This window comes from Lissotriton vulgaris, chromosome 8 (assembly GCF_964263255.1).
Source record: "Lissotriton vulgaris chromosome 8, aLisVul1.2, whole genome shotgun sequence".
NCBI lineage: Eukaryota > Metazoa > Chordata > Amphibia > Caudata > Salamandridae > Lissotriton > Lissotriton vulgaris.
Genome location: NC_141696.1, coordinates 641,822,113 through 641,849,992, shown reverse-complemented (window position 1 = coordinate 641,849,992; position 27,880 = coordinate 641,822,113). Strand labels below are relative to the sequence as shown.

At 40.8% G+C, this 27,880-nt stretch overlaps 1 protein-coding gene across 1 annotated transcript in view; it reads right to left on the bottom strand.

The window, feature by feature from the left end:
• The window catches only part of IL1RAPL1 (interleukin 1 receptor accessory protein like 1), a 2,420,186-nt gene that overhangs the window by 307,222 nt on the left and 2,085,084 nt on the right, over positions 1-27,880 (bottom strand). Inside the window, exon 11 of the mRNA XM_086934516.1 lies at positions 19,234-19,404. Within this exon, the coding sequence (XP_086790642.1) occupies positions 19,234-19,404 (171 nt within the window). The remainder of the gene's footprint in view (positions 1-19,233; positions 19,405-27,880) is intronic.

The window sequence follows — 27,880 nt, the reverse complement described above, 5'->3', positions numbered from 1 at the left end:
GTCTTCGCCAGTCCGCCCGTTCCATCAACTGGAATTCTGTTCAGAAAAATCTCATTCTCCATCCTCTTTCCCCATCTAATGCCCCTTCTCCTTCTGGCGATATAGATAGAGATGCTATAGGCCTTAATAACTGGCTCTCTCACGAATTCTCGACTCGCTGCCCCCCCAACAAACAGGACAAGACCACGAAAACAGTCAAACCCATGGCCCCTTGGTACACACCGGACCTAACCGCCGCCCATCTCCTTTGCAGAAAAGCTGAGAGGAAATGGCGTCATACCTACGACAACTGTGACCGCATGAACTACATCCAACAAAGGAAAACCTATCTTACAGCAATCAAAACAGCAAAAAAAATCTATTACGTTAATGCTATAAATAACGCCAGCCAAAGGCAAAAAACCCTTTTCTCTATAGTTAAATCCTTTACCAAACCCAAAGCTCTTCAACCGGAAATCCCCCCATCCCAAGAACTCTGTGACAAAATTTCGGACTACTTCGATGACAAAATCACTCTCATCCACAAAAATTTCCCTCCCCCACCCTCAGCCTCTTTACCGTGGGACCCTGACCACTCCTACCAGCCCACTAACAGTCTCAATAGCTTTACTCCGGTTACCTTGTCCCAGACCAGAGACGCAATCCTTGCTTGCAAATCTGGCTCTCCCTCTGACCCCTGTCCACCTAGGATTCTCCACCTTATTATCGATGAAATTAACCCATCCATCAATTCCATAATCAATCAATCCCTCTCAACCGGCTTAGTACCATGCTCTTGGAAACAGGGGGTGGTCAAGCCGCTCTTGAAAAAGGCGAATAAACCCCCCACCGACCTGACCAACCTTCGTCCGATCACCCTCCTACCTGCACTAGGCAAAATAACGGAACAACTGGTCCACAAGGAGCTTAAAACCTTTCTGGACTCAAATAATTTACTTCACCCCCAACAATCCGGTTTCCGGCCGAAACATTCTACTGAGACGGCCCTGATCGAGCTGACCGATACAATCAAAACCATTCAAGATCAGAGGAAGAAGGCTATCCTGATCCTTCTCGACCTCACGGCAGCTTTCAACACCATTTCTCATTCTATCCTGATCAAGAGACTTTCAGACATCGGCATCTCCAACACTGCCCTATCTTGGATCAGCTCTTTCCTCAGTGACAGGTTCCAGACCGTCTCACTTGGCCCCTATCAATCCAAGGAGAAAAAGGTGTTCTGCGGCGTCCCCCAGGGCTCAATCCTGAGTCCCCTCCTTTTCAATATTTACCTTATCCCTCTCCTTACCCTCATAGAATCGTTCGGCATAACTGTCACTTCTTATGCCGACGATACTCAGCTGATCATCCCCCTTGAAGAAAATACCAACTCGGCTGAGCTCAACCTGAAACACTGCCTTACAGCAGTCTTCCAGTGGATGGACACCAATCACCTGCGCTGCAACTCGAACAAAACCGAGATTCTCCCCATCGGAAAAAATGCATCTTTCTGCCCTGCCCTGTGGTGGCCAGAAAACTCTGCCGCCCCTCCCCAAACTGTCTCATCAGCTAGGAACCTCGGTGTTCTTTTCGACTCCGAGCTATCCTTTGACCTCCACGCTTCAAACACGGCAGGTAAATGCTTCGGCATAATAAAATCATTAAGGAAATTCTTTGACTTCCTCCCGCTCGAAGCGAGAAAAACGGTAGCAGTAGCCCTCATTCTGTCCCGAGTTGACTACTGCAATGGACTCATGGCAGGTACCAAAAAATCGACCCTCGCCAAACTGCAAAGTGTCTTGCACACCGCCGCCCGGCTTGTCCTGAAACTTCCACGAACATCCTCCATCTCCGCAGCCCTTAGGGCACTGCACTGGCTCCCTCTACATAAGAGAATTCTTTTTAAAATTCTCATTGTAGCTTTTCGAGCCTTCAATAAAACAGGCCCTTCCTATTTAACTAAACGTTTCCCCCATTACACTCCGTGCCGTCCTCTAAGATCTTCACAGGACAACCTCATGACCTTGTCTAAAATCAACCTTAAATCCAAAGGCGGCAAAACCTTAAGCAACTTAGCCATAAAAGCTTGGAATAGTATGCCAAGGCATCTCAGGCTCCAAACATCGGAGAAACCTTTCCGGAAGCTGCTCAAAACCTGGATCTTCACGCTTCCTGACGATTGGTCTAAAGCCGCCATCTAGCTTCCCCTACTGCTCCTCTTGACTGGAATCAGGACTCATAGCGCCATGATGCTCCTTCCGGAGCGACCGCTTGCGCTTTACAAATACCAATCCAAATTCCAAATTCCAAATTCCAAGTTGTTACTTTGGGATTGTCGTTCCAAAGTCTATCATAGAGACCAAAACATTCATAGTGTCAATTAAATAAAGCAAGGAGTAACATGTAAAAGAAGAGCACGTTTTTCTGAAATAGTAGGTGATTTATTTTCTGCACTAATACCCTCAGTTGGGGTAGTCCTAAATTCACATAAAATTTGAAAACTGTCTACAGTGGTTGATTGTTTATCAACAGATACTGCTGGTAGATTTTTAATGATTGATACCAAAATGGTGGCAATAAGATCAATGGTTTTGCAAAATAGACCTGCCCTTGACATTATTTTGGCAAAGGAGGGTGGATTCTGTGGAACGTTACAAATTCAACGCTGTTGTACCTATATCCCCGATAAAAGTAAAGGGTTAGAAGGATACATTAGGAATATTACCAAATTGCAAAAAGATTTAACCCAACTGGAGGTTGACGGTGTTTGGGAGAAAGTTAGTAAGAGTATTACAGCTGTGAAAAATTGGTTTTCAATGTTTTAGAAAGGTCTTTTGGGAAAGATAGTAATACCGGTACTTTCAATAGCGATAATAATTTTAGTAATAATACCAGCGTATAAATGTTGTAAGTGCATGAAAGGAAGAAAAATACTATTAGAAAAAAAAATAAAAAGAGAGGAGTAAAGAGATAAAATAGAACTAGAAGAGATACATGAAGAGTATTATGATATAATGAAAAGACTAAATGAGAGTGCCATGAAAGGAGAGAAAGATATTAAACTCTAGATAAATTGAAAGATGGCACTCAATATGGTGAGTATTTATGATGGCTTAAAAAGCCATCAGAGAGGGGAATTGATGGAGCGGGGATTCAAAAAAGAAACCCGCTTGTATCAAGTACCCCTGTAATATGTACTGATTTAAAGTAGTAAGTATTTTAATATGCAAACACATATCACACGAGGGAAATTTTGCTTTGCAATATGCATGAAATTAACCCTAAAACTATGTAAGTAACCGAAAATGTAATAATATGGTGTGTAGAACGGTTTATGAATGTATTGCATGGCACATTGCATGTATATGTAGTAAAAAGCATAACGTGTCATGCTTTGTCATAATTATTAGTGCCACTTTCTGCTTATGCTATGCTAGGATAACTGTAAACATGGACTAGAGTTAAGGTGGGTGGTTAACAGAGAAGATCTCATGACCACATTATTAATAAATGTCTACTTTCTGTTCTTTTAGTAAATCGACGAGTCTCCATTTTGAGTTAAGATAGCTGAGCTGTGATGAGTGAAACTTGCAGCGCGCATAAACCATGTGACTGAGTGTCTGAAATGTTGAACAAGCTGAAAGAGCATGGCACAGTGAAGGACATGACGTTTGGCGTGCATCCAACTCTAGTGACTCCGTATGAAAATCCACAAAATGTTGAATGTATTAAAATTTGTCCTTAATTTGATACTTTTACCTCATGAGAGAATAGGGATGTATGCTGAATATGTGGGAATGAAAAGTCTAACAATGGGGTTAGTCAAAGAAGTATGACTTAATGATAGGGTGATCATCCGCCCCACGTTTTGACCAATCCCGTAGCTAGAAAGGGTGATTTTAGCAACCTTAGTGGGATGGAATCAGTATGGTAAGGGTATAATGAATAGGTGATTTAGTGGTCGGTTTAGATGAAAGGGCGCAGATGGGGCTGCTGCATTAGGCATGAGGAGATTGTGGGGTTGCAGAGAGGCCTAGCTGTTCTAGTCCTATCCTTGTCCTGATCTTAGAGTCTTTGATCCCTGACTCTTTGTCTGGGGGTCCGCTGCCGCTACCTAGGCCTGGGTGGTGGTCCAATGTCCCTGGACTGGTCACAGAAAGGAAAGTCATGTTTGTTGAGAGCAAAGATTGACTAGAACAATTATTTTATTGGCACTAGTGAATGTGAGCATACTTTCCAAATTACTGGAGGTTGGGGATTAAAGGGTGGAACTGATCCTGTTTTCCCTGAGATATATTATGTGTGTTGTAGGAAAGCCTATTACAGGTTACCTGCCCACTTGTATGGGAGTTGTTACTTTGGGATTGTCGTTCCAAAGTCTATCATAGAGACCAAAACATTCATAGTGTCAATTAAATAAAGCAAGGAGTAACATGTAAAAGAAGAGCAAGTTTTTCTGAAATAGTAGGTGATTTATTTACTGCACTAATACCCTCAGTTGGGGTAGTCCTAAATTCACATAAAATTTGAAAACTGTCTACAGTGGTTGATCGTTTATCAACAGATACTGCTGGTAGATTTTTAATGATTGATACCAAAATGGTAGCAATAAGATCAATGGTTTTGCAAAATAGACCTGCCCTTGAGATTATTTTGGCAAAGCAGGGTGGAGTCTGTGGAACGTTACAAATTCAACGCTGTTGTACCTATATCCCCGATAAAAGTAAAGGGTTAGAAGGATACATTAGGAATATTACCAAATTGCAAAAAGATTTAACCCAACTGGAGGTTGACGGTGTTTGGGAGAAAGTTAGTAAGAGTATTACAGCTGTGAAAAATTGTTTTTCAATAGTTTGGAAAGGTCTTTTGGGAAAGATAATAATACCGGTACTTTCAATAGCGATAATAATTTTAGTAATAATACCAGCGTATAAATGTTGTAAGTGCATGAAAGGAAGAAAAAAAATATTAATAAAAAAGAATAAAAAGAGAGGAGTAAAGAGATCAAATAGAACTAGAAGAGATACATGAAGAGTATTATGATATAATGAAAAGACTAAATGAGAGTGCCATGAAAGGAGAGAAAGATATTAAACTCTAGATAAATTGAAAGACGGCACTCAGTATGGTGAGTATTTATGATGGCTTAAAAAGCCCTCAGAGAGGGGAATTGATGGAGCGGGGATTTAAAAAAGAAACCAGCTTGTATCAAGTACCCCTGTAATATGTACTGATTTAAAGTAGTAAGTATTTTAATATGCAAACACATATCACACGAGGGAAATTTTGCTTTGCAATATGCATGAAATTAACCTTAAAACTACGTAAGTAACCGAAAATGTAATAATATGGTGTGTAGAACGTTTTATGAATGTATTGCATGGCACATTGCATGTATATGTAGTAAAAAACATGACGTGTGTTGCTTTGTCATAATTATTAGTGCCACTTTCTGCTTATGCTATGCTAGGATTACTGTAAACATGGACTAGAATTAAGGTGGGTGGTTAACAGAGAAGATCTCATGACCACATTATTAATAAATGTTTACTTTCTGTTCTTTTAGTAAATCGACTAGTCTCCATTTTCAGTTAAGTTAGCTGAACTGTGATGAGTGAAACTTGCAGCGCGCATAAACCATGGGACTGAGTGGCTGAAATGTTGAACAAGCTGAAAGAGCATGGCACAGTGAAGGACATGACGTTTGACATGCATCCAACTCTAGTGACTCTGTATGAAAATCCACAAAATGTTGAATGTATTAAAATTTGTCCTTAATTTGATACTTTAACCTCATGAGAGAATAGGGATGTATGCTGAATATGTGGGAATGAAAAGTCTAAAAATGGGGTTAGTCAAAGAAGTATGACTTAATGATAGGGTGATCATCCGCCCCACGTTTTGACCAATCCCGTAGCTAGAAAGGGTGATTTTAGCAACCTTAGTGGGATGGAATCAGTATGGTAAGGGTATAATGAATAGGTGATTTAGTGGTCGGTTTAGATGAAAGGGCGCAGATGGGGCTGCTGCATTAGGCATGAGGAGATTGTGGGGTTGCAGAGAGGCCTAGCTGTTCTAGTCCTATCCTTGTCCTGATCTTAGAGTCCCTGATCCCTGACTCTTTGTCTGGGGGTCCCCTGCCACTACCTAGGCCTGGGTGGTAGTCAAATGTCCCTGGACTGGTCACAGAAAGGAAAGTCATGTTTGTTGAGAGCAAAGACTAACTAGAACAATTATTTTATTGGCACTAGTGAATGTGAGCATACTTTCCAAATTACTGGAGGTTGGGGATTAAAGGGTGGAACTGATCCTGTTTTCCCTGAGATATATTATGTGTGTTGTAGGAAAGCCTATTACAGGTTACCTGCCCATTTGTATGGGAGTTGTTACTTTGGGATTGTCGTTCCAAAGTCTATCATAGAGACCAAAACATTTGTAGTGTCAATCAAATAAAGCAAGGAGTAACATGTAAAAGAAGAGCAAGTTTTTCTGAAATAGTAGGTGATTTATTTTCTGCACTAATACCCTCAGTTGGGGTAGTCCTAAATTCACATAAAATTTGAAAACTGTCTACAGTGGTTGATCGTTTATCAACAGATACTGCTGGTAGATTTTTAATGATTGTTACCAAAATGGTGGCAATAAGATCAATGGTTTTGCAAAATAGACCTGCCCTTGACATTATTTTGGCAAAGGAGGGTGGAGTCTGTGGAACATTACAAATTCAACGCTCTTGTACCTATATCCCCGATAAAAGTAAGGGGTTAGAAGGATACATTAGGAATATTACCAAATTGCAAAAAGATTTAACCCAACTGGAGGTTGACGGTGTTTGGGCGAAAGTTAGTAAGAGTATTACAGCTGTTAAAAATTGGTTTTCAATGTTTTGGAAAGGTCTTTTGGGAAAGATAGTAATACCGGTACTTTCAATAGCGATAATAATTTTAGTAATAATACCAGCGTATAAATGTTGTAAGTGCATGAAAGGAAGAAAAATACTATTAGAAAAAAAGAATAAAAAGAGAGGAGTAAAGAGATAAAATAGAACTAGAAGAGATACATGAAGAATATAATGATATAATGAAAAGACTAAATGAGAGTGCCATGAAAGGAGAGAAAGATATTAAACTCTAGATAAATTGAAAGATGGCACTCAGTATGGTGAGTATTTATGATGGCTTAAAAAGCCATCAGAGAGGGGAATTGATGGAGCGGGGATTCAAAAAAGAAACCCGCTTGTATCAAGTACCCCTGTAATATGTACTGATTTAAAGTAGTAAGTATTTTAATATGCGAACACATATCACACAAGGGAAATTTTGCTTGTCAGTATGCATGAAATTAACCCTAATACTACGTAAGTAACCGAAAAATGTAATAATATGGTGTGTAGAACGTTTTATGAATGTATTGCATGGCACATTGCATGTATATGTAGTAAAAAGCATGACGTTTGTTGCTTTGTCATAATTATTAGTGCCACTTTCTGCTTATGCTATGCTAGGATAACTGTAAACATGGACCAGAGTTAAGGTGGGTGGTTAACAGAGAAGATCTCATGACCACATTATTAATAAATGTCTACTTTCTGTTCTTTTAGTAAATCGACGAGTCTCCATTTTGAGTTAAGTTAGCTGAGCTGTGATGAGTGAAACTTGCAGCGCGCATAAACCATGTGACTGAGTGGCTGAAATGTTGAACAAGCTGAAAGAGCATGGCACAGTGAAGGACATGACGTTTGACGTGCATCCAACTCTAGTGACTCCGTATGAAAATCCACAAAATGTTGAATGTATTAAAATTTGTCCTTAATTTGATACCTTTACCTGTTGAGAGAATAGGGATGTATGCTGAATATGTGGGAATGAAAAGTCTAACAATGGGGTTAGTCAAAGAAGTATGACTTAATGATAGGGTGATCATCCGCCCCACGTTTTGATCAATCCCGTATCTAGAAATGGTGATTTTAGCAACCTTAGTGGGATGGAATCAGTATGTAAGGGTATAATGAATAAGTGATTTAGTGGTCGGTTTAGATGAAAGGGCGCAGATGGGGCTGCTGCATTAGGCATGAGTAGATTGTGGGGTTGCAGAGAGGCCTAGCTGTTCTAGTCCTATCCTTGTCCTGATATTAGAGTCTTTGATCCCTGACTCTTTGTCTGGCGGTCCCCTGCCGCTACCTAGGCCTGGGTGGTGGTCCAATGCCCCTGGACTGGTCACAGACAGGAAAGTCATGTTTGTTGAGAGCAAAGACTAACTACAACAATTATTCTATTGGCACTAGTGAATGTGAGCATACTTTCCAAATTACTGGAGGTTGGCGATTAAAGGGTGAAACTGATCCTGTTTTCCCTGAGATATATTATGTGTGTTGTAGGAAAGCCTATTACAGTTTACCTGCCCACTTGTATGGGAGTTGTTACTTTGGGATTGTCGTTCCAAAGTCTATCATAGAGACCAAAACATTCATAGTGTCAATTAAATAAAGCAAGGAGTAACATGTAAAAGAAGAGCAAGTTTTTCTGAAATAGTAGGTGATTTATTTTCTGCACTAATACCCTCAGTTGGGGTAGTCCTAAATTCACATAAAATTTGAAAACTGTCTACAGCAGGGGCGGTGGGTGACATTTCAAAGTGGTGGGGCGCAAAGTGATTTGCATCCAGCACCGTAGCGCACAAGCTTAGCGAGCGCGCCCCAACCCCAAAATGGGGGTTTGGGGGGATTACCCCCCCAAGAAAATTTTGAAAAAAAAGAAGAAAAATCGTGCATTTTCAAGCAAATTTGAGAAAGCAGGAAGGTTAATAAAGCAATTGTGAAAGTGCAGTTATTACATTAATAGATGGCATAACACAGGTAGCAGCTTATTCAGTATAACCACAGAGCTTCATACATTCCATCCTATTACGCTCAGGTGCTGAATTCAGAATATAAGACTTTCATTTAAATCTCAGCTCTAAGAGTAGAAGAAGTAGCACAGCAGTTGGAAAACAGCCTTCACAAAGCATTGGGAAAATGAGAGGCAATTACTTGAAAGCAAACTGAAAGCAATGCATCAAGTAGTAACTTAAAGCAATGCATCCAGCAAAACAGTGCATGCAGTCAACCATACAAAAGTAAACTAAAGCAAGTGTGAACCTGTGAACCTTCACTTTGAAAGCAGGGTGCTAGTCAACAGGCCAGTCACATACATTTAAACTGAAGAAGAGTACACCTCAGCATGCAGGCACCAACATAAAAGCACCAAGCAAGTCAAACAGTTTAATGAAAGAAAAATGAAAGCAATACATCCAGCAAACTAGACAGTGACTCAAAAAGTAAACTGAAGCAAGTGCACACTGAAAGGAATGCGCAGTCATAAGTCAGACATTCACATAAAAGCAACTTACCAAGACACCCAATCAATTACATGGGAAAAACTTGAGCCAATGCACCCAGAAAACCAGACCAGCACACCAAAGCATCCCACCCCTGATAGGATGGCAGCTGTGCTCTTAGGGTCGCCCCTCAGTTTTTTGGCAGGGTTGAAAACCCCCCAGTTTTAGGCCCTGTGCGCCTGAAGGGGAGACAGGCAAAAGGGGTCATAATGGAACATATGGCACAGCCACTTTGTAATCGAGGTCACCCACCCAGCTCAAGACTGAGTTACAGGCTGGTCTTAAATCTTTAAACAACCACAAGGTTCGCCAGCTAGTTGGTTCTTGAGCTTAAAGAGTCCTCAGCTCACTGGGAGTCTTTACATCGCGCCTGAAATGACATGACAATGTCCCTTAATCCGGAGCAACTGTGGGGACTGGTGTGGGTCTGACTTGGTACGAGCAGGATACAAAAAGTAACGGGTAGGTGGTAACCCACTTCAAGTGAAGGAGCTATAAGGAACCTAAGTGCACTGGTGTTGATACCACTAACAGGGCAGCTCTGGCTTTCTCAGGGTGGGTATCAGCTGTGTGATGAAACCAGCATGTGAAGCAGTTACCTCAAACAAACTAAAACCAATGCACTCATCAAGAGAAGGAGTTACATTAAATCAAATAGAAAACCACCATCAAGCCAGGTAGTCACCTAAAGGCAAATTGAAGTGACTGCACACTATGGGAAGTGCACTTCACCAGCCAGCCTCTTACACTAAAGGAAAATCAAAGCAATGTTCCCAGTCTGCTAATTAGCTTCCGCAACCCATGAAAAATCTGTTCATGGCAAATGAAGGATCCTGTTACTTTATATCCCAGTAAATGAAGCTTTCACCCCAGCAATACCCAGGAGAGGCTACATTTCCGGCTAGTCCATATCTCATTTTCATGTTTTTTTTTTTATTTCCCAGTGGGTGACTAACCCCATTGTTAGACTTTTCATTCCCACATATTCAGCATACATTCCTATTCTCTCATGAGGTAAAAGTATCAAATTAAGGACACATTTTAATACATTCAACATTTTTGACTGATCAGGCAATGTGCCTTTACGGGCAGGGAAGGAACCCTTGGTAATGTAATGTGTACTCTGATTTCATGCTGGTTTCATACCCTTTCTGCTAGATACAGGAATCAGAGACTGGCTGATTGTATAGCAGTCGTGAACATGTAAATGACTCTACCATAACTCCACTGGATGGAAAACATGCTGATTTCTTAAATTGCTAGTCCCTCACTGTTGATTGCTAGACTAGTGTGTTACATCTTCTAATTTGTGTGTATGCATAGCCATGGACCAGAAAGGGATGACAGTTTGGAGCAATATGCACTTCAGTAAGAAGTTAAATATGAACAATATGAAAGTTATGTCAAGTATATCCTAAAAAACCATTGCAGAATGGATCTGTGAAGGTGTCTCTAAATTCCCCTTTATGTATCCCTTGTCTTTTGACAATTAGATATGCGTTGTCAATCGCTGCATCATTCATACATCCAAAAGCATGTTGAGATCTAAATGCAAAGGTGAATTGCCAAAATTAAATAATAGGACACTTGCTGTCATAGCCATCATCTTTTGCCCAATCTCCATTGGTCCATCCTCAGCAAGACCAATACGTCACTAATCAATTATGTAGGAATCACAACCTGTAGTAAATACAACATCTAACATGACAAAATTGATATAAATGATAAACCTGGCCGGTCTGCATGCCACATTGAAAGGTATGCTGTCATCAACTCACTTCATAAATCAAAGGCAGATACTGCCCTTAAAATGCATCCCTGGGTATTCAAGAAACCTGCAATACAGCAGTGCCTGTAGTGAGGGAAATGTTTGTGTTTCATCACTATTCTGAGCATACACAGATCTAGACCCACCTCACACCACAAATTGGGCCCTCCTACCTCTTACCTCAGGTCACACACGCCCAACACGGCAGAGCATGCATCATGATCAGAAAAGTATCATATATGGGCCTAGAGTTGCAGCACATTGAACCCGACACCACAATCATTAGTTTCATCTGGCACTCACTTCCAAGTCCAAATGGATGCAGAGTGCATGCAGTTGACATGTTGACATGTCTTTGGCAATTTTGATCCATTTGAGTTAAAAAATAAAAAAAATTGTTTAAATCTGCAGATAATGTACCAGATGATGGATTATGTGGTAAATTCGGCACAGCTGATTGAATACGCTAAAAAGTAATTCGATTACAGCGTGATCTATTTCATTTTAATATGATTTTGTGCCACCACGTCTCCTCGACATCATTAATAAGTGCTTGTAATGTAAAATTCTAAAGAACTCAGTCCTTTTAAAGCCATAGCTCCAAATGTTGAACCCCCTCCATCTCCTTCCCGCTTAAGGTATTGGGACACCTTGGCTGCATTTGGGGGCGCAATTCCCCTGTTAGCAAGAGTCTCAAACATAAATGTGCACTTTTTACTCGTGTGTTAAATTACACCAGTAAGGTGTCATTTTAAGTGTGAGAAAATCTGCGCCTGTGGGCGGCTGGCAGACGTTCCTAGGTTGCTTCTCTGACGAGTCATTAAACCACACATGTAAGTGTATGGTTAGTCACAAACATTTGGGAGGAACATTTTCAACATGGATGTGGCCTAAGGGACGGTAGGCGTAAATCCTTATAGGTTCCATATGATAAAAAAAATCACTGTGCAGCACATCTAGGCATGCATGCATGTATCCTTGCTGCATTTTCCTATGAGTAAATGGCAAGTAAATTGAGACCCAATAAATTCACAAAGAATTCCAGACCAGTGGCAGGAAACTGTGCCTGTCAAGTACACCGCTCTGCAACAGGCCTGAATTCCATCTCACCAGCTCCCATATCCCCCAGGTATATAGGATAAATCAGGAGGGGCGTTCCTTGACCCCCCTGCACTGGAGAAGGTAACCCACTCCTCCCCGTTCATAATGGTAACGCGTTGCTCAGATTAATATGCTGGGAACGCTGTGCATTTAGGACGTTTCTGCCGCCATTGAAAGCTTCAGCCCGGCTGTGCTGCGTAGATACTTGTAAACGTTGTATAAATGCGCAGTTACTTGTGACAGGTCATTACTTGACATTTGAGGCGTGAGAGTGGTACTATGATCATTAGCTCTTGAAAGGCAAAAGGAGGCATGTCAATCAAATGTGAACATGTATACTCAGATCACGATAGCACCATTTTCTGATTGAGTATTTCATATTGCTGGCATGGGAGAGTTAAAAACAAAATCTATTACGAGTCTACTATGGAAATAGAAAGCCATGTTTCCTTGTTGTGTAAAAATGCGTCTGATTCCTCACCCTCTTTATTTCCAAGAAGGCTCCTAATGTAGTCACACCCACAAGGGCCATTAGGCTACAGACTTTGTTTATTTACCATATGCTGCTAAGCGTAAATCTTAGGCCTCCGGCTCCTAAGCTTAATTAAGTTGTAATGTCTCAGACCTGGCGCTTCAATTCTTTGTGGGAAAATGCCTAAGATTTGGCCAGCAGAATAAACCGATGGGATATGATAAGAAGCATTCCAGGGTAAACAGTGTGTTTATGTTTCAAAAATGTCATGCATTAACCACAGTTAAATCTAGAGACGGAAAGCGCTACATATTTCAAGGAGCGAGCCTGTGCAAAGGGGGTCTGTCTGTCTGATATCCCGTGGATCTTTGGCGGTGCAACCTAAACGCCGCACAGCAAAAAAAGAAGGGTGAAACACTGATATTTGCGCGATCGTGCTCTACCCAGGAGACAAATGGATGAAATATATGTAAGAAGGGCGTTTTAAAACATGTAACTTTTGAGTCGAAGCACTTTACAATGTTGAAAGATAGCAGCCCCTAAGGAATAATGACGACAAGCTGATGAAAAGCAAGTTGCAGATATAATTGAGACAACCCAGGTCAGGCACGGAACTCACGGACGTCAGGGAATATTTATTTCAGCAGTGTCGATGCAAGACAACGTGCCCAGAATGTGACGTGGGATTCGGAATTATATTGTATAATAACCGTAATGTCTTGACCTGTATCTGCAACGAATTTAAGATGTCGTCAATAACAAGAATTAAAGAAAAAGAAGAAGTGACCAGTAACGCAGCATACAATTGTGACTACTTTTTTAATCCCTGGAGCACGTCTCTGTCACAGATTAGGCCGCAGATGCTTGTACAACACAGAATTCCACAGACACATTTGGGCACATCAAGAGAGCATGACTGCTTCCCAGTGGGGGTCCCTAGATTTTTCCACATCAAATACTGGCCAATCAGCAAGCCGTGAAATGCAAGATGGCTGTCTGAAAGCACCATTCCGCTTTTCACTGTTGTGCTGTCTCCAGAGCAGGTACGGACGTTTCAATGTTCCATCTTCATGCTGATTAGAACATCTTGATCTTTAAATTGACTTTCAACATTCAGTCTGATGTAGTGTCATCCCTCTTGTTCCCACTTCCCCACACCTCTGCCAGATGCCCCGCCCTCTTCTCCAGAGAAATTGAAACATGAAACCAACAAGCCCACTGGATTTCCGGCAAACCCATGATGTCTTACTACTTAAATGTATAAAAGCCCCCCTGACCCATTGATGAAACTTACCGGAGGCGAGCGCAGAGCATATAATCCGTCCCAGACCCCGAACCTTGAGGGGAGACATCGCTCCCGGGCCCGTGAGCTGCAGGCGCATCAACCCTGGACTGTTGAAAACCAGCACGTCCGACGCTGCCAGCTCCTATTTCGTTTTGAGAATAATTTCGCAGCATGACAGCAACAGAGACCTTTTCAGGTCAGGGGAGTCTTTATTTCCTGAGTTACTATAAGCGGAGTTCCCTCCTGGCTCTGCAATACTTATTGTCCTGTAACATAACCCAGCTCTGATTTGAAGGGCCAGCATAGAGCACACAGCTGACGAATCTAACACAGAGCACGCTTTCCTCCATTCTGCATTGCCACAATTGACTTCTGCAGTGCAGGATGTACCGAGCCTGCTGAGAATCTCAAGGCTTCGGTTCAAAATCTTTATTCGATTCATACAACGAATCATAAAAGTACAAAGTTAAAAACATAGTACACAATTAAAATGAACCACTATAATTATACATTTAGAAAACGGGATAAAAAATTATTTTTAAATAACCATTTGTCATTTGTCAGAACATAGAAAACAATTGATAGTGGGACCCACATTTGTCCCCCAATATGTTAGCAAGTAATTATACACACAATGATAATTGTAAATTGGGAGGCCATCCTACAGCATATACACAAATTCTCATGGCAGAATACAGGTCTGTGGCTAAGTTATCCATAGTGTTTCCTAATCTGAAATGATACTCTTATGAAGTTTAACATGGCACAACAAACTTCAACAGAAGATAGCGATAACAGGTAGTCATAACCTTCTTTATAAGTACATGGTTGCCGCCCCTTCAGGATGGGTTTAATGAATCTAATCCTTGGCTCCTGATAAAGAGAACAGAAGAGGACAAGATGTATGGTACTTTGGTTAACTCTGTTATTGCAAGGACAAGGGGGCGGCCTCTCACACCATCCTCCTTGTTTGGGAAAGGCATACAAAAAATGAAGGATATCTAGCCTAAACCTTGTGAGATAGAACCGCCATTGCGTATTAGTTGTAAAAGTTAAATAAAACTGATGCTGAGGCTTGACATAAACAGTTACTTCACCCAGACATGGTGTGTTTAAAGATTTCCAATAACTTGCTTTTATTTGGGCTTTTATGTTCCCCTGAATTTTTTTAGGGTTATCATAAAGGTGCCCCAAACCTATCTTGTGAAACATATTGCTGACATATGACAACCAAGGGATCTGCTTTGCATTATCTAGGGTCATACAGTCTTGAAGGATTTCTTTTGTGAGCTGCAGCTCTTCGGATAACCATATTTTGCCCCACAATAATAGGGGCGACAGACGAACAATATCAGTCACATTGGTCATTCCCATTTCACTGTGGCAGAAACTATTTGACGAGCTGGATGGGATCGATAAAACCCGCTTTAGGAATTTATTTTCCATCACCGGTATTACAGCGGGGTTTTCAGTCCCCCATACCCCCGCCCCATAAGTGGCCACAGATAAACATTGTGATATATAGAGGGTTTTGAGGTGCGCAACGGGTTTTTGGCCCAGCTTACTACAAAAATGGAAAAGGCCCACTATGGACCGACTTGCACTCTGAATTCGTGCCTTCATTAATGGGGCCCAACTTAGTTTATTATTGAACAGATTTCCGAGGTAATTAAAATTGTCCACCTTTTCAATGGTAAGGTTATTCACTACAAATTTCCTGGTTTTCGACCCTTTTGGACCACAGCATATTACAAAGGATTTTGTAAAATTAACCTTCAGGTCAAGGTCCAGCATAAATGTATTAAAAGCGTCTAAACACAGCTGCATACTATTTCCTGTGAGCATCATTAATACAGTGTCATCTGCATAAGAGAATCTCAAGGCATCTGAGGACATTCTTCTCAAAATATTCTGTCAAAGCAGCCATTCGGACCGCTTTTTTAAAACTTTTTTTCCGGCATCGCTGACTAATGAAGTAAATCTGCCCGGGTAACTTGAGGATAGCTCCCTGAGTTGAAGACTACGTGTTCTTGCTGCGGCCGCACCGTGCTCCCTATCCTAAACTGAACTCCCGTCCTGGAAACCCGTCTTGCAGCTATACAGTTAATTACCTTTACTGTACATTGTGTCAGGCGCCTCTGATCCAAATATAAACGAAACATGATAAACTTCTTTAGCCTGGGTCACACATGGGAAGGCTTTGCGGGCGGTGCGCTGTGTTCCCGCTCGCTGAAAGGCTATGCAAACAGCCGGGGCTCCGCGAACTGCGCGTTAACCTGCCGCCTCCGCCTCGAGTGGTTCCAGACACTTCTGAGTCCAGACTGGACAGCACCGGCATCTGTACCCCGCCCACCCAGGCACCCATACACGAATGCCGGGGGACTCCCATGCGCGGCATCCAATAGAATGCTGCGCCGGTGGACCAGCCAATCCTGGTGCTGCATGCAGCGCCAGGATTGGCTAGGAGGGCATTTTTGCTGCTTGCCCTGTCGCCCTATGGAAACCCGGGCTGTGGCAACAACAAGCACCCCTGGGTCCCGCTGGGGAACACACAGTGCGCATGCTTGAGAAAGTTGTCAACTTTCCGAAGCATGCGCACTGTAAGTTCCCCAGCGGGACGGTCGGCTGCAGCCTGAGTGTGGACTGTCACTCAAGCTGCAGCAGGCCACAGCCCCCTACGCAATTCCCGCTGGCGGCTGATTGTTGCAATGCTATTTTAATTTAGAAGATAGATACTAGGATAGGATTGCAGCCGGTGGCCGCGATGCGGGTCCATGGTGGCTGGCGGGGCTACGCCCCTACGCCCCCAATGGACGCACCGCGGCTGGTCTACAGTGGTTGATTGTTTATCAACAGATACTGCTGGTAGATTTTTAATGATTGAGACCAAATGGTGGCAATAGGATCAATGGTTTTGCAAAATAGACCTGCCCTTGACATTATTTTGGCAAAGGAGGGTGGAGTCTGCTGAATGTTACAAATTCAATGCTGTTGTACCTATATCCCCGATAAAAGTAAAGGGTTAGAAGGATACATTAGGAATATTACAAAATTGCAAAAAGATTTACCCCAACTGGAGGTTGACGATGTTTGGGAGAAAGTTAGTAAGAGTATTACAGCTGTGAAAAATTGTTTTTCAATGTTTTGGAAAGGTCTTTTGGGAAAGATAGTAATACCGGTACTTTTAATATCGATAATAATTTTAGTAATAATACCAGCGTATAAATGTTGTAAGTGCATGAAAGGAAGAAAAAGAATATTAGAAAAAAAGAATAAAAAGAGAGGAGTAAAGAGATAAAATAGAACTAGAAGAGATACAGGAAGAGTATTATGATATAATGAAAAGACTAAATGAGAGTGCCATGAAAGGAGAGAAAGATATTAAACTCTAGATAAATTGAAAGATGGCACTCAGTATGGTGAGTATTTATGATGGCTTAAAAAGCCATCAGAGAGGGGAATTGATGGAGCAGGGATTCAAAAAAGAAACCCGCTTGTATCAAGTACCCCTGTAATATGTACTGATTTAAAGTAGTAAGTATTTTAATATGCAAACACATGTCACACGAGGGAAATTTGCTTTGCAATATGCATGAAATTAACCTTAAAACTACGTAAGTAACCGAAAATGTAATAATATGGTGTGTAGAACGTTTTATGAATGTATTGCATGGCACATTGCATGTATATGTAGTAAAAAGCATGACGTGTGTTGCTTTGTCATAATTATTAGTGCCACTTTCTGCTTATGCTATGCTAGGATAACTGTAAACATGGATTAGAGTTAATGTGGGTGGTTAACAGAGAAGATCTCATGACCACATTATTAATAAATGTCTACTTTCTGTTCTTTTAGTAAATCGACGAGTCACCATTTTGAGTTAAGTTAGCTGAACTGTGATGAGTGAAACTTGCAGCGCGCATAAACCATGTGACTGAGTGGCTGAAATGTTGAACAAGCTGAAAGAGCATGGCACAGTGAAGGACATGACGTTTGACGTGCATCCAATTCTAGTGACTCCGTATGAAAATCCACAAAATGTTGAATGTATTAAAATTTGTCCTTAATGTGATACTTTTACCTCATGAGAGAATAGGGATGTATGCTGAATATGTGGGAATGAAAAGTCTAACAATGGGGTTAGTCAAAGAAGTATGACTTAATGATACGGTGATCATCCGCCCCACGTTTTGACCAATCCCGTAGCTAGAAAGGGTGATTTTAGAAACCTTAGTGGGATGGAATCAGTATGGTAAGGGTATAATGAATATGTGATTTAGTGGTCGGTTTAGTAGAAAGGGTGCAGATGGGGCTGCTGCATTAGGCATGAGGAGATTGTGGGGTTGCAGAGAGGCCTAGCTGTTTTAGTCCTATCCTTGTCCTGATCTTAGAGTCTTTGATCCCTGACTCTTTGTCTGGAAGTCCCCTGCCGCTACCTAGGCCTGGGTGGTTTTTTTCCTCGTTCTTATTCTTTGGGTTGGTATCTTTGTTATCTCGAAGTTATAATCCGTGTTTTTTTTGTCTCTTCATCTATCTTTCCGATATTGAGAATTGATTTATGCCTGTCTGATGTCTCTTCATCTATCCCCTCCATGCAACCTATGTTTCTTGAGACTGATTAATTGCTGACGGTTGTATTTTCTCTCATGAGGTATTTTTTTGAAGACTAATGCATTTTGTGTTAGATAAATTTAACAAATTGCAAACAATGAGTCTGTGGTTATTTTTGTCCGTTTATTTGAGTGACTGTTACCTTCCATTTTTCAACTAATTGTTCTATCTACAAATAAAATGGAAATTTGAACGAGAAGGTTTATTGTGTAGATTATGAATTGTCTAAATTTCAACAGCTGAATATGAAATGGTAAGAAATTCACAAACTTGACACCAGCGCCACAGGGACTTGGGTGTATGTGCATGGGCCAGAGTTAATGAAATATTTGAACATTTGTCCCTGTCAAAATTATTGGGTCTGCGCTGGATCAATGGCTTTTACAGCCGGATAAAGAATATAGACTTACTGGCTGAATTGATGAGTCAGTACATTAACATATGATAAAGTGTAAATGCTTATAATATTTGCAGTGGAATTTCATTGATTTTTGTCAAGATGTGATTCAATCTCGATGTCACTCATTGTGACAGACCTGTTACAAATCTTCAGCAAGTTAGATAAACGTTCCATCAGATTCAAGATATCTTTTGGGCAGTGGTTCATCAGTTTGCCTAATGAAAAAATACACGTTACTTACTTCCAGTTGGAATCAAATCTCTGTCTGGTATGAACAGCTTATACCCATAATGCTTTTCAAGAATATCAGGCAATATTTCCAGAGCAAAACGTTCTTCTTCCCCTGTTTCCTGATTCCATTGGTCGGGGTCCACTTTGGTATACGATAAATATGCATCATAATCTTTGTTCTCTGTAGAAAAAAACAAGGATCATGAAGGATTTTAAACCTGTATTTGCATTAATAAAATACATGCATGATATAATTAGGGTTTCATATAAAAATATTAAAACTTAGACTGATCTTTCCCCATTCTCTCTTTTCTCTCCCACATTTCTGGGCACCATAGATCATTGTTAGATCGCCTCACAGACAGCTTTAGTGTTCCTGCACATTAAAAAATGTGAGCCCTGCTTTATCATTGGGTTCTTCCCATTCCACTGTGGAAGGGGGCATGCCACTACCTGTGACTTAAAAGGGAGCACAGTATAGTCAACCCAAAATGATCGGGGACAGGAATTGGAGTGGTTTGTTAGAGGATGGAAATATCTGTCCGGTAGGAAAACTTTGTTTTATTCTCTCCTCCAGACAATTATGATTAAAATGGAGAACAGTAGAAAGTATGTATCGATTAAATGATCCATCTTTCTAAATAGTCGACAAGTTCCAAGCCACTCTTCCCTGTGGCTTTGGTCAGGACCAAGGAATACACTCCCTGACACAACTCCAAGTTCAAACTCATTGGAATTGCAAGTGTCATGACTTTACACACTCTGCATGTGCAAATACAACTTAAACATGCTTGGTGTTTCAGTCTGTGTTATATATAAAGCAATACTATTTCTTCATAGGTCGTCTGGTGGCAAGGAAAGCCTATAGTCATACTTGCATCAAGTTCTCATCTTTTCTAGTAACCTGAGATAGCATCACTGGTCCTGAAGAAGGCCATAGGGAAGTGTGGCTTCAAAAGTGTAGATCATTTAGAAAGTAGCATCATTAAATCCAAACACACTTTTTACCGGTATTGGTCGGTGTTTAGAGGAAAGTGCAAGGCAGGGGGAGGAAGGGGGAGACAACAAAGAAGAAAGAGGGAAAAGAGAACTTGCCTGCCGCTTGCAGTCCGCCGCATCGCTTGTCTTCTGCTCCTCTTGTGGCTCCATTGCAGGGTCCCAGACTCCCCTGCGGCCAACCCTGAAGCTGCTCTCATAAATGAAAGCAGCTTCAGGATTGGCGTGAGCACCAATGATTCGCGCTCTCAGGGAGACTGAGAGCCTGTGCTTGCTGTATCCAACCCAGCTGGGTTGGAAAAAGCTTCGGTGCGGGTGACAGTTTGGGCGGCCAGAGACAGCAGGCCAAGCCATCATACACACTGATAATAGTGCATACCTGTTGCCCCCCTGGCCACACTCCGAAGACTCTGGGCAACAAAATAAAACAATAATAAACGCTGGGGGTGCAAAGCTCCTTCACCATAGGGGAGTAGCTTCTGCTACTTTGTACTGTTCTTCCCTGTATTAATCATACAGTCTGAAGGACATAATAAAAAACATTTTCCTACCAAAAAAGTATTTTTCATATCTAAAGAATCCCCCCAACTAGTATCCACTATTGTTTTGTGAAGTAGTGTGGCTTACTGGTTAGAGGCGGCAGACCCGAGAGCAGAGGACGGCCCGGGACCAGGGTTCGATTCCCGGCGCGGCAGGTTTCTGGACCAGGGTCAGCGGACTCGACACGGCCCGGGACCAGGGTTCGATTCCCGGCGCGGCAGGTTTCTGGACCAGGGTCAGCGGACTCGATAATTCTCTCGCCTCGGTGCCCACTCTGATCAGCGATCACACTCGGCAACTCTGGGCATTAGCTTGCCTCATCTTCACTAACGGCCCCACCAGACCGCCGGGGATGCCTGGTCTCACCCTGGAGATACCCATTAAGGGACCATCTCTCAGGGAAGCCAGGAAGGGTTTCGCAGCGGTCGAAGCGCCTTGGGACCCTACGGGTAAGTAGTGCGCTATATAAATGCCTATACATTTACATTTACATTTACATTTACATTTTCTGTAAACTATACAGTGCTCCCATGTAAGTCACAAGTAACAACATGTCCTGTTCTTTAGTGGAACAGAGAGAATACAATGATGAAGCATACCACCAAGGGGTAACCTTGGTCAGTGAGGGTTATACAATTAAAAGCCTTGTCCTTTTATGCATAGGGGAATTGGCCCACATGTCTGAGTTGGGCTCCAGTTTTTGATGTACTTGCAAATAAGGAGAATGATCTCTCGCATGTAAATGCCTCTTGTCTCTGCTTCTTTATATTTCTTTAGTGTGCATGCCATCAAAATAAAAAATGTACATGAAGGGAGCTTGGGGTCTGATTTCATCAGCCAATAATTTGGTTGGTGCAGGCCCCTTCAGCCATTGCATGAAGAAAGGACCATTCTATTTAGGATCAGGGCAGACAATTCCAGTCTCAACAATAAATATTGGTTATTATCCGAGTTAATATCCCTGCCTAATGAATACCGCCACATGCAATGCTTAAATAGTGAAGAAAAGCATTCATGGTCTGTAATGGAGGTGCATTTCTGCTCCTCAAAGTGCTTCCACCCTCCTGATGATCAGCATCAATGGTTCTTTTTCATCTAAATATGATTTTACTCCTACATTAGCTTCTGTCTTACTCCTAAACGCAATCTGTGCTTTATGTGCTCCCAGAAATACTTAAAGACATATTAGGGGCAGTTCAACCAACACCCAAAGCAGAACTTATAACAGGGCCTCAAAAGAAAAACAAGAATAAAGAGGAGCCCCCAAAGATTACAAAAGCGACAAGAGGCAAAAACAAAGGGGAAGAGGAGGAAGAGGAAATAGAGGAAAAGATCGGCTCATGGTATAATCAAGCTGAGGCAAAACAGACTACCTCTAATCCTTCGTTAATTGGAAAACCCACAAAAAGGCAACAAAACGCGCCAGGAAGGCCAGGCTTAAGCATTGCAATCAAACCAACTCAGGCCCCGGAAAATCTATCTATCCAATATTCACTAATCTCCAACGTTTATTAAAAAAATAGGATTCACAAAGAAACGCGAGGTACCTCCATTGCAGCGTCCAACCTATCTAATTATTCAGTCAACCTCAATAAATCAAACAAAATTCAAGTGCATCCGTCCAATAAAGCTTCCAGCAACTAAGAGAAAAATAACATGGAAAACACTAACATTATCAAACAACAAGAGCTCCACAAAGAGGTGCAAAAGCAAGGACCAGGGATGGGGAGATTGGACCACAAACAACTGATTAACAACAAAGAAGGGGAAGAAAGAACCATAGGGGTTAATAGAGCAACAGCACCTCCAGGTCATAGAGACTCAAGCTCAGACAAGGGGGCACTAAGTACCAACACAAAAGAGCTAGAAAGGAAATCAAATAAACCTGCCAAAGTGGAAGAAATTCCAGGGGTAAAGTTTCCTGATGAAATAAAAAATAGGGAACAAAGCAACCAAATCCCAATTACAGTAACCATAAATAGGAAGGGGCGCACCTGCAGCCTTTTATCCACAGAGACTAAAATTGAGACTCCATGGGCATTAACATACAAAAAACCGGGGAACTCGGAAACCGAAATCAAGGAAGGAAACTTCACAGCCTTATTATAGGAATAGGCCCCCAAAAAACCTGTTGGTCAAGAAAATAAATTGGCCTTGAAATATACTACACTTCAAAATTTCAACCAGCCAAAGAAGAGACCACAACATCTTTAAACAACACCATAAAGACCCCATCAAAACTGACATTTGTGCTAGAGAACCCAACCAAAGAAAGACAAGACAAACTGAACCGAAGGAACTTGTTAACGCTGTTTAAAGAGATACCAGGATTAAAGGGAATGACATCACAAGATCGTCTCGCTGTAGAATTCCAGCAAACTGCATCTTCCCCTTTGACAACTTGGACCTTCAAGCAATTAGTGGACTGGATTTATGCAATGAGAACAACATTCGAAGCCTGGGGATTTTTTTTAAGGCTTTTTATAAATACAAACATAAATGCATGCATACATATACTTATATGCATAAAGATGCATGTTATTTACATGAAAGTTGAAAAAACACTAATAAAAGCAAAGCTAAAAAGCCACCTCATTACAAACAGAATGGCTTTAACTTAAACGAGGGCGAGATCTATTGCATTTTCAATGCTTGTTTACTTTGGTTCCATCAAGAAGGCATTCAGATGTGTCACACATTTGCCATAAATTCTGAATGTTAGCACTCTAGTTGCACATTAGATCACTGTAGTAAAGCTACTGCTCACCAGGGACGTCTGCTGCTGGTATTCAAAGTGCATGTTTCAGTCTGCATGTCAGAATTTTTTTAATGAAATAGAAGAGGATTTGAGAAGTCACTCAAAATGATCCCTAATTTTTCTTTCTGAAGCACTAATCCTACTTTCTATGGCAAAAGTAACCCCCTCATGTTGTTCCTTTTTAAATTGAGTGTTTTCAGACTTACCACTTCATTCCAATCAAGATGGCTTCTGGTGTGCCATACTTTTGTCATAAGTAAGACTGTTAGCGCTCTAGTTGTTCTTTAGAACACTCTGGGACATTCTGTCATTGGGCTATACTTGGGGTACATCTGGGTGATATTTGGGCTACATTTAGGCTCTTTTGTCTCTGGTGGCCATCTTGGGAGACTGTATGTCAGAATTTTTTAATGAAATTGAAGAGGGTTTGAGAAGTCACTCAAAATGTGCCCTAATTTTTCTTTCTGCAGCACTAATAATAATTCATATGGCAAAATATACCCCCTCATTTTGTTCCTTTTTAAATTAAATGTTTTAAGAGTTAACACTTTATTCCAATCAAGATGGCTTCAGGTGTGCCATACCTTTGTAATAAGTAGGACTGTTAGCGCTCTAGTTGTGCTTTAGAACACTCTGGGACATTCTGTCATTGGGCTATACTTGGGCTACATCTGGGTGATATTTGGGCTACATTTGGGCTCTTTTGTCTCTGGTGGCCATTTTGGGAGACTGCATGTCAGAATTTTTTAATGAAATAGAAGAGGATTTGAAAAGTCACTCAAAATGTGCCCTAATTTTTCTTTCTGCAGCACTAATAATACCTTCAATTGCATAATATACCCCCTCATTTTGTTCCTTTTTAAATTAAATGTTTTAAGAGTTACCACTTTATTCCCATCACGATGGCTCCAGGTGTGCTATACCTTTGTAATACGTAGGACTGTTAGCGCTCTAGTTGTTCTTTAGAACACTTTAGGAGGCTGCAGTAGATGTATATATATATATATATATATTACCTACTGGCGGTCGCCAGTAGGTATATATAGTTAGGATTTTTTCTCTATGGGATTTTTGAAAATTCTATGTCTAATAACTTTGGCGTTTGTGGACGGAATTGGCTGAAATTTTCAGGAAAATGGAACATTTTGTTTCTGAGCAGCACCTGACAATTTGGGGGGGTTTCATCAAGGGGGGGCCGAGAAAAAAGGGGGGTCCCAAAACGCGTTTTTCCCATGTTAATTTCCATAGGGCGGTTTGCCTCACTTTTAGCTCGAACGGCTAAATGGATTTGCACGAAACTTGGCAAAATTGTAGGGACTGTTAGCCCGATGTGCCTTTGCTAGGTCTCAATATATGTGCTCCAGTGGATTTTGAGTAATTTTGGTTCAAAAAAAGATATATATCTGGGGGGAGCCTAACCACACATCTGATCTGATTGGCTGTCAGCACTTCATCCAAGAAGTGTTGGCAGCCATCTTGGGACCAATATACATGATAGCACCTCATTAAAAAGCATTGTAGTTAATAGAGGGTTTTAGGACTTTAGTTACATTATAAATCATTTGTTGATGGTACCATACTCGTTTTAGGAATTGTGGTGGGTTCTAAGGTGATTTTACCATGTGAAAAAACCTTCTGCTGTGATATCATGAATATTGTTTGAAAGAAAACTAATATCTCATGATTTTCCCACAGTGGTTTGGAAGGGGATCTATAAGCTAAACTGAAAGCATATTTTCTGTAAATTCACATTATCTTTCTCAGTCATGTGAAAATGAAGTCTGACATTCTCAGTAAAACATGTACATCCAACAAGGACAGAGACTGTCAGTTGATTCCTTTGTGTTCTACTGCAGCCTCCTAGAGTGTTCTAAAGAACAACTAGAGCGCTAACAGTCCTACTTATTACAAAGGTATGGCACACCTGAAGCCATCTTGATTGGAATAAAGTGGTAACTCTTAAAACATTTAATTTAAAAAGAAACAACATGAGGGGGTATATTTTGCCATAGAAAGTATGATTAGTGCTGCAGAATGAAAAACTAGGGCACATTTTGAGTGACTTCTCAAATCCTTTTCTATTTCATTAAAACATTCTGACATGCAGTCTCCCAAAATGGCCACCAGAGACAAAAGAGCCCAAATGTAGCCCAAATATCACCCAGATGTATCCCAAGTATAGCCCAATGACAGAATGTCCCAGAGTGTTCTAAAGAACAACTAGAGCGCTAACAGTCCTACTTATTACAAAGGTATGGCACACCTGAAGCTATCTTGATTGGAATAAAGTGGTAACTCTTAAAACATTTAATTTAAAAAGAAACAACATGAGGGGGTATATTTTGCCATAGAAAGTATGATTAGTGCTGCAGAATGAAAAATAAGGGCACATTTTGAGTGACTTCTCAAATCCTTTTCGATTTCATTAAAACATTCTGACATGCAGTCTCCCAAAATGGCCACCAGAGACAAAAGAGCCCAAATGTAGCCCAAATATCACCCAGATGTGGCCCAAGTATAGCCCAATGACAGAATGTCCCAGAGTGTTCTAAAGAACAACTAGAGCGCTAACAGTCCTACTTATTACAAAGGTATAGCACACCTGGAGCCATCGTGATGGGAATAAAGTGGTAACTCTTAAAACATTTAATTTAAAAAGGAACAAAATGAGGGGGTATATTATGCAATAGAAGGTATTATTAGTGCTGCAGAAAGAAAAATTAGGGCACATTTTGAGTGACTTTTCAAATCCTCTTCTATTTCATTAAAAAATTCTGACATGCAGTCTCCCAAAATGGCCACCAGAGACAAAAGAGCCCAAATGTAGCCCAAATATCACTCAGATGTAGCCCAAGTATAGCCCAATGACAGAATGTCCCAGAGTGTTCTAAAGAACAACTAGAGCGCTAACAGTCCTACTTATTACAAAGGTATGGCACACCTGGAGCCATCGTGATGGGAATAAAGTGGTAACTCTTAAAACATTTAATTTAAAAAGGAACAAAATGAGGGGGTATATTTTGCCATATGAATTATGATTAGTGCTGCAGAAAGAAAAATTAGGGCACATTTTGAGTGACTTCTCAAACCCTCTTCAATTTCATTAAAACATTCTGACATACAGTCTCCCAAGATGGCCACCAGAGACAAAAGAGCCTAAATGTAGCCCAAATATCACCCAGATGTACCCCAAGTATAGCCCAATGACAGAATGTCCCAGAGTGTTCTAAAGAACAACTAGAGCGCTAACAGTCTTACTTATGACAAAAGTATGGCACACCAGAAGCCATCTTGATTGGAATGAAGTGGTAAGTCTGAAAACACTCAATTTAAAAAGGAACAACATGAGGGGGTTAATTTTGCCATAGAAAGTATGATTAGTGCTTCAGAAAGAAAAATTAGGGATCATTTTGAGTGACTTCTCAAATCCTCTCCTATTTCATTAAAAAAATTCTGACATGCAGACTGAAACATGCACTTTGAATACCAGCAGCAGACGTCCCTGGTGAGCAGTAGCTTTACAACACTGATCTAATGTGCAACTAGAGTGCTAACATTCAGAATTTATGGCAAATGTGTGACACATCTGAATGCCTTCTTGATGGAACCAAAGTAAACAAGCATTGAAAATGCAATAGATCTCGCCCTCGTTTAAGTTAAAGCCATTCTGTTTGTAATGAGGTGGCTTTTTAGCTTTGCTTTTATTAGTGTTTTTTCAACTTTCATGTAAATAACATGCATCTGTATGCATATAAGTATATGTATGCATGCATTTATGTTTGTATTTATATAGATATACAGATGATATATGTTTATATATGTATGTATATATATATATTCACTGAAAAAACCATAGGTTATAGACCATATATAGTTAGGAATTAGCATTTACAAAACCTTGAAAATTCACTGAAAAAACCATAGGTTATAGACCATATATAGTTAGGAATTAGCATTTACAAAACCTTGAAAATTCACTGAAAAAACCATAGGTTATAGACCATATATAGTTAGGAATTGGCATTTACAAAACCTTATTTTACTCACACAAAACCATTGAAATTCCATATATAGTTAGTTGCACTAATTATATATCGCGCACCCGCAATCCACTGCTGATGATGTCACATATTACATCATTCATGACATGGTCAGTGACATCACTGATGACATCACTGATGACATCTCAAATGACATCACTGATGACATCACTGATGACAACATCCAGTGACTGTATGTTTCTGTAAAGTTAAAACATGTTTTACATTTTGAAGAATGAGTGGATGTATAAGTGTCTGGATGAAGGATTTAGTAGGTGCATGACTGACTGTATGAGTGAGTGATTAAATGTGTCTCACTGAGT